Source organism: Temnothorax nylanderi, unplaced genomic scaffold (assembly GCF_030848795.1).
Source record: "Temnothorax nylanderi isolate EJ_2023f unplaced genomic scaffold, tnyl_v1.0 TNYL_tig0018_pilon, whole genome shotgun sequence".
In the NCBI taxonomy this organism is placed as follows: domain Eukaryota; kingdom Metazoa; phylum Arthropoda; class Insecta; order Hymenoptera; family Formicidae; genus Temnothorax; species Temnothorax nylanderi.
Window position 1 is genome coordinate 98,297 of NW_027249080.1, and position 13,393 is coordinate 111,689.

The 13,393-nt window shown below is 32.0% G+C and overlaps 1 protein-coding gene, 1 long non-coding RNA gene and 2 other non-coding genes across 7 annotated transcripts in view; 1 reads left to right on the forward strand and 3 right to left on the reverse strand.

The window, feature by feature from the left end:
* Positions 1-5,921, reverse strand: part of LOC139768765 (sodium-independent sulfate anion transporter) — a 10,293-nt gene extending 4,372 nt beyond the window's left edge. The window contains exons 1-6 of one of the 4 annotated variants that reach the window (XM_071699290.1): positions 5,750-5,921; positions 2,573-2,763; positions 2,006-2,164; positions 1,430-1,708; positions 725-1,034; positions 61-363 (exon numbers count right to left, since the gene is read on the reverse strand). In XM_071699290.1, the coding sequence (XP_071555391.1) occupies positions 61-363; positions 725-1,034; positions 1,430-1,708; positions 2,006-2,164; positions 2,573-2,763; positions 5,750-5,798 (1,291 nt within the window). In that variant the 5' untranslated portion in view covers positions 5,799-5,921. Of the gene's footprint in view, positions 1-60; positions 364-724; positions 1,035-1,429; positions 1,709-2,005; positions 2,186-2,572; positions 2,764-3,500; positions 3,958-5,749 lie in introns of those variants that run through there. The other 3 variants (XM_071699291.1, XM_071699292.1, XM_071699293.1) reach the window with 3 other exon arrangements.
* LOC139768769 (uncharacterized) overlaps positions 1-12,301 on the forward strand; it is an 18,519-nt gene extending 6,218 nt beyond the window's left edge. Inside the window, exons 2-3 of the long non-coding RNA XR_011717429.1 lie at positions 11,414-11,492; positions 11,906-12,301. This is a non-coding gene — a long non-coding RNA (uncharacterized lncRNA). The remainder of the gene's footprint in view (positions 1-11,413; positions 11,493-11,905) is intronic.
* Trnas-aga (transfer RNA serine (anticodon AGA)) lies at positions 5,166-5,247 on the reverse strand. Its single transcript has one exon. It is a non-coding gene; the product is annotated as a tRNA-Ser (tRNA).
* On the reverse strand, positions 11,951-12,032 carry Trnas-gcu (transfer RNA serine (anticodon GCU)). Its single transcript has one exon. It is a non-coding gene; the product is annotated as a tRNA-Ser (tRNA).
* Positions 12,302-13,393: the final 1,092 nt, after the last annotated feature.

The window sequence follows — 13,393 nt, forward strand, 5'->3', positions numbered from 1 at the left end:
CGAACGAGCAGCATAATTTAGAGATCTGGAAAGTATCTGTAAGTAATTAAAATATCTTACTCTTTGTTCTCCAGAGAACAAGGAAAATGTGTGTTTCGAGCATGTAAAACATCGCGATTATGATGACCGCCGCTAACGTAGCCTTGGGGATAAATTTGAAAGTAGATGTCAGTAGGCCGCATGCCAAAAGCACCAAACTGCCGGTGATAACACCACCCATCGGCGTTTTCACGCCGGACGCATTATTGACGGCGGTACGAGTGAAACTTCCAGTCACGGGCATCGATCTCACAAAGCTGCCGCATATGTTGCAGAGGCCGAGTGCCAGCATCTCTTGATTGGCGTCGAGAGTCTTTCCTTTCGCTGCAAATTTGCCGAAACTTTTCGAACGCGTCATAAAATTTCACTTCGTAAATTTATTATTGAACCGGGAGCTTGAGCACGAGAACCCGATAATTCAATAATTTGTAGGATCCGGGCGCGAATCTATACGGGAAGGAGAACACAGGTCGTACTCTTTCTCCTTCTCGAGAGATCGGGCACTTCAAGAAATTTGTGCTTTTAATCACGCGTTCGCTTCAACGAATGATTTGTGAGTCTTTCATAATTATTACGAGATTCCGGGATAAGTAAATCATATCTTCACCGACTGCAGGATTTTCTTCTATCGCTTAATCGAAGTAAAATCCTTTTAACTAAATTTGCCAGCAATATTTGTACTCACCAAACGCTTTGGCGATGGCAATGCTCTCCAATATGGCGATGAGTGGTATCGAGAGGATGCCGCTGCCAAGTTCGCCGACTGCCTCTGCGAAGGTATACGTACGGTTTCCGTTCACGATGGTAAACGGAGGTAGAGAAAACGGTGGTAAACCCTCGGTTATGTTGCCCGTAATTTGAAAGGGTTTGATGTCGTGAGAAAATAGCACGGAGGCTATGAGAATTCCAACTATCACGACTATGGCGTTTCTGGCCAAGGAGATTAGCCACATGAGTTTTTCGAAAGGAGTTCCCAGCTTCTTGCCGGGCAGTTTCTATTTTCGAATATTTTAGTCTATTAATTATGCTTCAACTCTATCTATACTAATGGTTGCTCTGATATTTAATCTTATTTAAAAAAATACAATTTTTCATAAATGATTAATCACTTGATTGAAATTTGGTTTTTAAGGAAAGAAACTTACAAAATGTGCCACAAATAATATTGGACCGTTAAATTCTATATAAATTATATTAATTATATTTACATTTAATATATTAATAAATATATTAAATTCGAATAAATTTTATTAGCGATAAAAAATTTCAAGTCGGTGCTAAGAAGTTCTAATCAAAAACATGAATAAAATATTGAAAATATTTCCTAAAGGCGATCAGCGCTTTGTGATATACAACTTTTGTAGTAATCCTGCAGTTTAATCAATTTTACCTTGAGGAGAACCAGCACCACCATCGAACACACTCCTAGCACTGTGTCCCAGAGTTGAGTTTCCTTTATATGATTAACAACGTTTGAAATAGCGTCGATAAAGGAGTCACTGCGCCCTTTTATACCCAGCAAGGTACCTAATTGAGAAGTAGCGATAATAATCGCCGCGGCATTACTGAAGCCACAAATTACAGGCATGCTTATGAAGTCTACGAGAAACCCCAAATGAAGCACTCCCATGACCGTGATCACGACGCCTGATAAAAAGCACACGAGCACCTGAAAAGGATTTCATCCGAGTTTTATAAAGGAAGATTAAAGTAAAATACATATCTTGCAACGAAATCGTGATTATAAGTACCATGGACTTAAAATAATTACAAATTTCGCGAGTAATTTGAAAGTAGACGCAAAATGAATAATATCAGAAAGTAAATTGATAAATTATGTTAATTTGACATACATTACTACGGACATATTAAATGAAGGGAATTGTATACTATATAAAGTATATATAAAATTAAATCCGAAAATTAAGTTTCGAAGTTTGGACGAGAGTTAATAAATGCCACTTACGGCGATATCTTCTCCAAGACTGGTCACGTACTTTTGCACCATTAATGCCATTATCGCGGTGGGTCCCACCGTCACATCCTTGCTACTACCGAAGACCAGATAAACGAAGCAACCCATGAAACCGCTGTACAGGCCATACTGAAGTTTTGAAAAGTTCACCTAACGAGAGTCGTCTTCCAACTATCGTAGATTAGATCGGTTACTCGATGGACAGATCCTCAAAATACTCGAGAGATTCAATTAACCGAGCGAAAAATTGCGAGTAGTTCAACGAGTGTAAGTTCAAATTTGTTTTCAAATTAGGATTATCGTGAGAGTTGACATCCTTCACGATCTCTTCCAAAAATTATTTTAGAATTGTAAAAAATTTAGAATTGTATAAATTGGTACGCTGTATCGAGGATTTTTAATTTTGTCGGGAATGCCGCGGGATATTTTAATTGATTTGTCGGAGAATTATATCGTTTTTACGCTAAAATGTTGAAATTTTATGGTAGCTTGAATTTGAACGTCATGCGCAGAAGGAAGTCTGTTTATGTAGCAAGTACACTCGTATCGTCTACCCACCTGTGCCGGAAGTCCAGCCACTATTGCATACGCTATGCCCTGCGGTATCGCGGTCAGACCCACTGTCAACCCTGCCAAAGTGTCCTGCAGAAGTTTGCTCCAACTGTACAGAGGCAGCCATGCTAGAATCGGTATCCTCCGTAGGAGAAGCCCCTTGAGGTTGCAACTTTGCGAGAGTCTAACATTTGGATCTATAATTTATGTAATGAACATGTGAATATCAAAAACAGTTGCAAAAATGATTGAAACAAGAATTTGGATTACAATCTTGTTAAATAATCCGTATGAGGATGCGGGAAATGCATGTTAATTCAATTATGTTTGATAATAATAATTAGTATCTGAAAATAATAATTATGACGTCGATAATAATATAAAGATAATAATTTCTTGAATGTTTAAGTAAAAGATATTAATATATTAAAATAATATAGATATCGTAAAACCTTCTTCAACTTAAAGCAAGATGTTAAAGTGTAAAAAAATTAGAGAACTAGAGAAGATAAATTGTCCACGAAGTTTTCGTTTGAGAAAAAGGAATGTGACGCTAATTACATTTATTTCCTCTTATTGAAATAATAAAATAATAAAGGCAGATGAATTACGCGAGACTCATTATAGACATCGCTTTACGTTATTTAATTGGTTAAGAAACAGTTTGTTAAAATTCAATGATGTCTAAGCATTATCATCAGCTTATCATTACAGCCACTGCATCGTGTCAAGAATTGCAAAACTACTAACTAATCATAGTCACGCCTCTCAAAGTTCTGACGATAGTTGCGATATCGAAAACAGCGCAAACATGATATTACAAAATTGCAACGCGTGCAGATATTCCTTTCTAATAATAACCGTCCACATTCTATCAATATATAAATTTATATATTCAGTACAGCACTACATATATTATTAATTATATACATACATAGCGTCATAGTCTCGATTTACACTTTAATTTTCAGCACATAAATGAAATAATTTTCACTGCTGAACTTTTTTCACACAATTCGCGAAATTGACGTGTATTGACGTGTTAAAACTATATAGCTTTATCGACGTGAACTTTCGAGGGAGAAACGCGATCTGCGAAATGGCAATTGCGAATAAAAGACTCCCGATTCGGCACGGTGTTCATCTAACACTGAAACCTTTAGTGCTCTTGATAATCCATTACAACAGGAATTGCAATAATTTTTCAAGTGCTTGATTAGCAGATTGCGATAAAGCGTTTAATGTGTCACGTGGCAGCCATCGAGATAAGATTTTCTCAAACAAACGGCAATCGGAAGAGACAGTCGATTTAGCATTACAATCTCATCTCCATGTTTAACAACGGCGAATTAATTCCCGAGGTATTAATTCGCATGTCATGTGATAATGTCGCAAAGAACGACACTATCAATATACTCATTGAAACACATAGGAGCGTCACGTGAGATCTGTGTGAAAGATTATGCGGAATTAACGCGACAAAAATCTATCGGCAATTCTAATTGCCAGAATTCTTTTCATTATTAGGTGTTACGAAATTATATGCGCAAGCGTTGTGCTTTTATACACTAACTTTTTTTTTTAGAAATTTCTACATTTTACAAATCCGATACTAAAAAATAATAGCATCTCGAATGGTTTTATTAAAATACATTAGTTTGAATTATTCCTAAGTTCGAAACTTCACCGAAAAAGATTTCAGAAAATATATATGTTACCTACTTTAGCCGGTTAAATATTTTTAAGTACATAAGAAAAAATTATATAATATTTATAATACATATATACATATATGTGTGTATGCGTGTGTGTGTGCGTGCGTGTACATGTATGTATGCATGTATTCGAGTCTCGATTTCTCGACATAAATAATTATCAAACTTCCCGTCTGTCTGGAGAAAGGAGAAACAAAGTTTAATTAATTACTGTCTTCGGAACATCGTGCGTGGTAGCGAGATTTTCATTAATCACCAGAGCATACCGTGTCTTATGACCTGACATATTTGCCAAGCACGTACGGATGCTTATACGCGACGAGAAGGTAAATAAACAGTTATAGAATACGCCGCTGTCTGCGAGATTCCGATAACGGAAAACAAAGAAACAATAATATCGCCAGTTAACTGTTTGACGTAACAATTTAATTTTGTCTTGTCTCTAGTCTAATTATTGACTTATTATACGCGCTGTTAATTGAAGAAATTACATGGCATGATTTATATTTATATGTCGTAGAAGTGACATATTTAATTATATAAAATATTTGTTTTATATATTCTATTCTTTTATTTACAGCATTTTGCATATATTATATATAGGATATTATACAAAATAATTTCCTTGATAAATTAGATTATGCACATTATAAACCTTGTCATTTTAGTGTCCTATTAAATTATAGAAAATATATTTTCAGTTAATTTTCTCTTCTCAAAAAGTGCATTACTTTTACAGTAGCATACGATGTTTCTCTCTCCACAGACAGAATCCTTAAAAAGATATTGTTCCGAAAAAATAATATTTAAATTTATGTCAATTTCTGTTTACTCATACCTCGTATTTATAGTTACGAAACAGTAAAAAAAAAAAATATCAGTTTCGCAGTCGGTAGGACTCGAACCTACGCTCCCAGAGGGAATCTGATTTCTAGTCAGACGCCTTAACCACTCGGCCACGACTGCTACAACGATTATGGGTTTTGTTTAATAAGAATACTATTTAAACGGATCCCAGTTGTGATTGAATTTGTCTCAATTTTTCTTTTAATTTAAAAGCATTGTATCAGTAAATCAAGTAAAAATCACAACAGGTAATGAAAACATGAAAAATTGATGATATAAATAATATAAATCAAATTTTACCAAGATTACCACATTATATTTAAATAAATTTAAAATAATTGATAAAAGAATAAAAACAAATTGCAAATGATAAAACACTTTGCATGAAAATAAATGTGTAAAAAAATAGATTGCCACAATATAATAATGTAAAATATATATACAAGAATGCGCCCATGAAACGAGGAGATCGAATGATTCTGCATTTACATTTGCGTCGTAGTGTTTCCTAACGGTGTATGCGTTATGAGAATGACGCGGAAGTGACAGTTCGATTAAAATCGGTGGGAATGATGACGCCTGGCACAAGAGGCGCGTCCGTAAAGATTAAAGCGGAACTTACTCGACAGGAGCGGTGTCGTTTCGCCGAATCTTCCTCGTAAAAGCAACATTCCGCGGGATCAGACGTGCTGCTAGAGAAACGAAGGAGCGTGTACAGCTGCAGCCGTGCATCCTTTGATTTTTAGAGAAGGTCGATAAAGCAGAATACTGCGCGCGATCACGTGCGTAGTCCGCGAGCGATAACACGGAAACGTGGCGTTCTCCGCGACCTCGAGTCCGCGTGTCGCTCGATATACCTATACGTATGCAGTAGTATGCACGAAGATACCGTACTGAGAAAAAAAATGTATTAATCTCATAAAAATATTTAGTCTGATACGTTCAACTAAACATTTTAGTTAGTTAACTAAACATTAGTTGAATTAATTAATTTTTTATTAAAGAAACTAAATAAATTGTTGAAACAACTAATGTTTAGTTAACTAACCGAAATGTTTAGTTGAACGTATCGGACTAAATATTTTTGTTAAGATTAACAATTTTTTTTCTCAGTGCGCCTCTAATTTTTTCTCTATCTCGCTAAATGCAGTACTGTTATACAATGGATTCAATAATAAAGTTTCTGAAGAATAACTTACAAGGAAATACACTTAAGAGTATCTTCCCCTCCGATTTTGATAAGCTGCTGGGCAGCGATCACGTAACTTTTCCCGTAGGGCGGAAGTTTCATGTAACTATCTCTTTTTATTGATGTTGAATAGAAAAAGATATAGTCACATGAAATTTTTCACTTTTCACGTTTTCGCCCTACGGGAAAAGCTACGTGATCGCTGCGCAGGATATGGGTCGTGCAGATCAAAATTATATATATGTATAAGAACTCTTACGTCAAAGGGATAAAACACTCCCTCGAAAAAATCGACTTCTAAGCATACATCGTTAGAATGATAAGACATATATATGAAAATATATTTTTCCTAATAAAATATTTATAATTTCAAAGATATCTTATTTCGATAAATTCAGAACCATTTTTCACAAATATAATATTTTTCAGAACACTTCATTAGCCACTGTTATTTCTATTATTTAGAATTTTTTAATACACAGTTGAATTTGTGTTGTGAAATGAGCTTCAATTTCTTTATTAAAAAATTGAATATTAAAATATTTTGAAAAATGTATACAGAGTGTATGTTATTATATTATTTTCCAAGAAATTATTTATGCGTATAAAATACTAATTGCCCCGTTAAAAAAATGCTAAGAATGAGTATACACAATTACACAATAATGTCCTGTGAAAAATAATTTAAATCTAAATAAAAGAATTTAAACTACAGGAAATAATTTTTGCTTTCTTAATAAGTATGTCAATTTAGATTACTTAATAGTTTGAATTTTGCGCGTAGCATATCTGAAAAAGTGCAATGTAATTGGCAATGATTAACACACTAATTGCAATCTAATCTAGTACGTGATAGCGTCGCTTCCTGCTATTGTTTGTCCCTGCTTTAGCCTTGGAACAATTGACAAAATTTGTTACCAACAAAATTATTTATGTGGTTAAACGACAATCATAGTAACTAACAATAAGATAAATAATATCAGATTATAATTATAAGTAATTATAAATAATAATAACGATTATAAGAAAATCTGTAGATTCTTTACATGTATATCTAGTATATCACTCTGAATGCAAATGTATTTATTGATATACCAGAATTTATTAATATGTTTTAACATTTCCAGAATGCATATTTAATACATCCTTTTTCGATTGGACGCACTGTATTTAAATACTCGTGCCTTATAATTATTGAAACTATATATCTATTCATTTAATTTAATATTGTGTATGAGCTGTTTTAAATCTTTAATTTTATATCTAACATTAATATTTAACATTTAATCTTATTCCTCTCTTTAAACGTATACAAATATCAAACTGTCAGAAAGACTTCTTTGTGAGTCATGATGCACGGATATTTTTCACGATACGCGTAATTGTTATCTATCTATGTAGATAACAATTTAAGATATATGTTGCACTGTTACACTGTTATATTATTCATATATACAAAGGATTTAAGAAATATTAATTGTATAGAATAGAATACGGAACGTATAATTTTATTTTATTATAAAAAATTATTAAAATAAAAGAGATATTTTAATATGAATTTTCTTTGATGTCCTCAGTTGTGTCGAATCTTGGGTCATTAAGGAGAATTTCAGTTTTAGATCAGCATAAGTATTATTATAAAAAAAGTGATAAATAAATACATTTTTTGGGAATAATGATTTTTATGAATCTTACAGGATTATATGAGTACAAGAAAGCTTACTGTAGGTATAGGTATCTGGTATATCTATTATTATTTATCTTATCGATTATTTAATTTTTATTTCTTATTTTCTTTACTTATTATTCTTCCCTCTTGAATCTCAATTTTTCGACTTTTATTCTTCACACACATTCACCGTTCCTTATTTTTTGTAATTTATTTTTTATTCTTCATCTTTATTATCTCTCTTTTCACACACATACATACACACACGTTTTACTCTTCTTTGTCTTTTGTGTATTATATTGATCGCTCACTCACAAGGCACAAAGACACACACGTTCTGCGGAAAGATGGAATATATGGCTTCAGAGATTCTAAGAAGTAATCATAGTAAAACTGTGGATTGGTGGAGTCTGAACGCCTTGACGATCGACATGCTTACAGAAATACCACCGTTCACTGGTGACAATGATATAAATTGAAGAATGAAGATTTCTCCCCCCCCCCCCCCCTAGTATATAGCTAAATATACTCCCGACTGAATCGCTCAGAATTCTTCGTAAGATATTAAATGTTATTGATTTGATGTCCGTTCCGTCTATTCGTGCCATTTGGTATCTATCTAAAAAGATAAATAAAAGAGATTAAATCTCTCTGTAGATTATTATTAAAAATTGTTTTTTAAAATGCACATAATAATTTACGATTAATTTTGTTATCCATTAATAACTGTTCAAATTTCTCTAATTCCTTCAATGTTTCTAACATGGAAAATATTCCATGTAGTTCGATTCAACATTTTTCTTTTCGCTTCGTCATCCAATACAAAAGTCTAAATGTGTGTGGCTTTGTATATTATCTAATTGAGTATTAAGTTATTTTATAATTTTTTGTGTATATTTGTAATACTCTTTCATGTATTCTTGAATTTTTTAAATCCAACAATTTTCGTATAACTGAAATATCACTGAAAATCTATTGTAAGTTTTAATATGTTACAAAATAATTAAACATACATGTTTCACACAAAATTTATGTACATTACAAAATAAGTTAATACTTATAAGTCATAATGTTATTACAGAATCAGTTTTAAAGGCTTCAAGATTAGATGCATCTTTTTTCATATTATTTTTATCAAAATCATGTTCTAACAATAGAACACAAAAAATATTAAATATTTAAATTAAAATAATTTAATCATATAAATATATCACTCGAAGAGCCGAATTCTGCTTACGAGAGCGAGAAAGGCACTTCGAGTGATACATTAATAAGATTAGACATTTTGGGGATAACTACTTAAAAAATACGCCGTGCTGTTTATCGTAAGGAGGTGTGGAAATGATAACACCATTATATTTTCCATACTATGAGATTGCTTCATTTTGATAGAAAGGGACACGGGACAAATATAACTCGATGCGGGAACTTTAACAGACAGAAACATACTTATTATATGGAAAGATGTTCTGTAATGATAATCTATCGTGTTTAAAGATACGCAAACACGTGTAGTATGTACATCGCAAATTCAGGCAAACTGTATTTGCTTAGCTTATCAGTCGGTCAATAAAGAGTGTAGAAATATTGATAAAATGGTGTATATTACTCGATATCGCGAGAAACGCATCTCGCGCGCGTGATACGTTTCAATATTTAAATCAATCTGCGATTCAAATGATATAACTATCCGATTGTGTCGTACAAAATTAGCAGCGCGTTACGTTGTAAACCGCAATTTCCCATCAGGAATCATGGCTGCGAGAAACGAATCTATCAACATCGCGTCATTAAAAATAATTAAACGCAATCTTGAATATTAAGGCAAACGGGATTCACGCGAACGCGCAGATCGTTTTCATGAATTGTAAAAGTGGCAAAACGTCACAGACCAAGACGGACAATAACATTAACAGAGGAAGGAAAGACGGATGATATTGCAGGGAAAATCCAGAAATAATTTTATAATCATATATTTAATCTATCTTTGTCATCACCGCATGCTCATCTGTTGTCAACATAAAAGTTGTTATAAAAGTAACGATAAAAATGAGTAGCCGTTATAACATAATTATACGATAATTTTTTTACTGCGTTAAACTTTTATGTAAACTATACTTTTTTTGACATACTTTTTAGGACAGAATGAATTACAGAGAACGGAGCAAACTCATTAATCTTAATCACTGTATATACATACCTAATAACGTTATTTAAAAAAAAAAAAACAAATGTTACTGATGACAATGACGTCGAGAGCTAAATTCCGGAATGCGGAAGATATTCATTCAAATTGTAAACATATGTCACTTTTTATTCACATGACGGCTTGTTAAAAATACATACATAAAAACATAATACGATTGCGATTACTATTTCAAATTGCCAGTGGACGTGTCAATGATTTCAAAATACGATTTTACCGAATAAACAAATATTATCACTCTTGTTCATTTGAGCAAGATCTCGTGTCTAACGATAACATTTTTACATTTCACTTTATTTCATTTCGAACCCACCACGTGCAGATTACAATTCGAACTTGAAACGTAGTTTTATGCCAAAATTAGAAATGTAATCCCCTATTATTAAATTTGCCTACAATTTAATATTATTGATGCTAGTAAGCATGTTATAAATCTACTAAGAAATTTATCATTAATAAAAATATCATTCCAAAGTTCAAACTTGGACCTCCTACTTTCCAAGACGAGTAGCTTTATTATTATTAGATGTAAGATCCCCCGATGATCGAAAACGTCAATATTTTTTCGTTCTATTGAACACGTATCGTCGCTATTCATTTATTAAAAATACATTTTATTTTTACAGAATTGACCCAGGTAATCGCATTGTTAATAGAACGAAAATATTCGTTATCGTATGTCGTATGTTACGCCATTATCTGTGCTGTCATTAGCTGTGTTGCTTTATTTCTGTAGAATAATTATTAGAATAATTATTAGAAAATTTATCTCATAAAATAATGTCAAATTATGAGAAGTTAAAAAGAGCATTATACTACAATTCCATATAAATCTCTTGTCATGTAATCGCAGCATAATTGACATTTTTCATCAGTATAATATTAAATTATATCTAATTGTAATTATTATAATTTGCTGTTATTGTTGCTATTACATTGGAAATATCTTTATTGAAGAAGGATATATCTACAATCATATAATTAATGAGCTTTTTTTTATTCTAGAATCTTATCGTTGTGTTTCTAGACAATGTTTTAATTAATAATGTACGAGTAGGTACTATTTTCTCCTCTATTTCAGAACGTTTGAAATGATTGATCATTCCATTTCGTATTTACACAATTCCCTAACAAAAAGCTTTCTGTCAGTTTTGTAACAAATCATTCTTGCGAATCGATAATGATATATATTACATAAGACCGTATCATTCGACTGTTCCAGAGCTATTTTTCTGCAGATATGACTCTTCTCCAGAGACGCACTCAAACATTCCCACTCTTTTCAGCGAATTATGGATTACGTAAGTATTCATATTAGTTACAATTGTGTCAAAAATATTTTGAAATATTCACACATTATCATCGTGAGCTATTTGCTTGTTTAACTTAATGCTAATTTCTTTATTTCGTACGAGAAGATTAGAAATTTTTTATTTTTAATCATTTAATAAAAAGAATTATATTCATCAAAAAGCAAGAACTACTTTACGTTTCTAAAAAAAATATATATATATATATTAAAATGCTGCTGTTTTATAACTAATTATTTTGCATAATTCGTGCAACGACGTATCAAAGGAATTGTACACATTAACTATTACGTACATATTTAATTTATTAAATCGCTAATCACGTTTAAATGTCCACACATGCTATTCGTAAGCCACGCGATTGTGAATTTAATTGCGATTGATATCTCGATTTTCACTCATAGCTCCCGGATAGGAGAGACCATCACGAGCCACCAACAAAAAGCGAACGACGAGGATGGGATTCGAACCCACGCGTGCAGAGCACATTGGATTAGCAGTCCAACGCCTTAACCACTCGGCCACCTCGTCCGGTGCCAAAAGGAAGTGCGTTTACCAAAGCAACTTGTCCGTTGTAATCGTCCGTAATTGAGATTATATATATGTTCTAAGTAGTGAATGAAGTTCTCATAACGAATCGTTCCCAAGTTGAGAAGTACAAGAGATTCGATTATCCATAAAAATATTTATTATTGAATTTAAGAATTTAATTTATATATAAAATAAATGTATAATATTAATTATTAATTATATACATATAATATTAAGAATAAATAAAAATATATATATTCCATACAATATTCCTTTGTAAATCTTCGATTTTCTTTTAATGAAAATGTCAATGGAAATCATTATTTATCTCAATATTATATCTTCATAGATGTATTTCAAAATTGAATGCAACTTTAATTTTAAAATAGAGTTTATTCGAATTTGACTGAAGAATACAAGTTCTATTAGCTATTTGTTTCTTTTAGCATATTTTTATAAAAACTTTTTACTGTTTACAGCCTTTAATTTAAAAGGTATCTTGATACGTTTGTTAAAAGAAAAAAATCAATTTATAGATTTGACCAAAAATCTGCAGCTTAAGAAAGTACGTTTAATGCGAGACACACCTTATATAATTTCGTTTTTATCGGCTATTTTTGTATTTTTTACTAAACTATTCGAACTATTTTAATTACGATCATCCGTTTCATGAATGATCAAATTCTGCACGTGAAACTTCATCGCAACGACCTCGAAACTTACGCAATCGTAACGTACAACATGAGATTTGTCGGAATACTGTTCGAGATCGAATTGTCTCGCTCCAGTGGCCACAAATAATTGGTACAATCGGACCAATTCCGACAATTCTAGGAACGTCTCAAATCAATCACGATACTTGTTGCTCCTCGTTAGAAATTGTCTTTTTACTCCTTTATGGTATTTCCTTTAAGAAAAATAATTCCGAACACTTCGTTTTCGTTAAAATAAAATTTAATTAAGCCGTTAACTGCAAAAAGGCTTGCTAAAAAAATTGATTTTTTCACGTTACATAAAAAATCAATTATTTTATCTGTAAAAAAATTTTTAAATCTGAGAGTGTAATGATCAAGAATGTCCAATCTGTATATCATTTGTGGTATTTTTATGGAAGTAAAAAGCTAGTATTAACAAATTGAAAAAATTCCTACTTCTGGGTAACTTTTTATCTAGATTAAATGATATTGATCATGTTAATCGCGTTATAAATGTCCAAAATCGTTCGTATTATTGGATGAATTCAAATTAATACTCTAAGATATAAACTTAAAATTGTAAATATCAATATCAATATTGCCGAACGAATCTCTGCAAGATATAAAAGCAAATCTGTCATATATACTTGCGGAGTCATGATACGC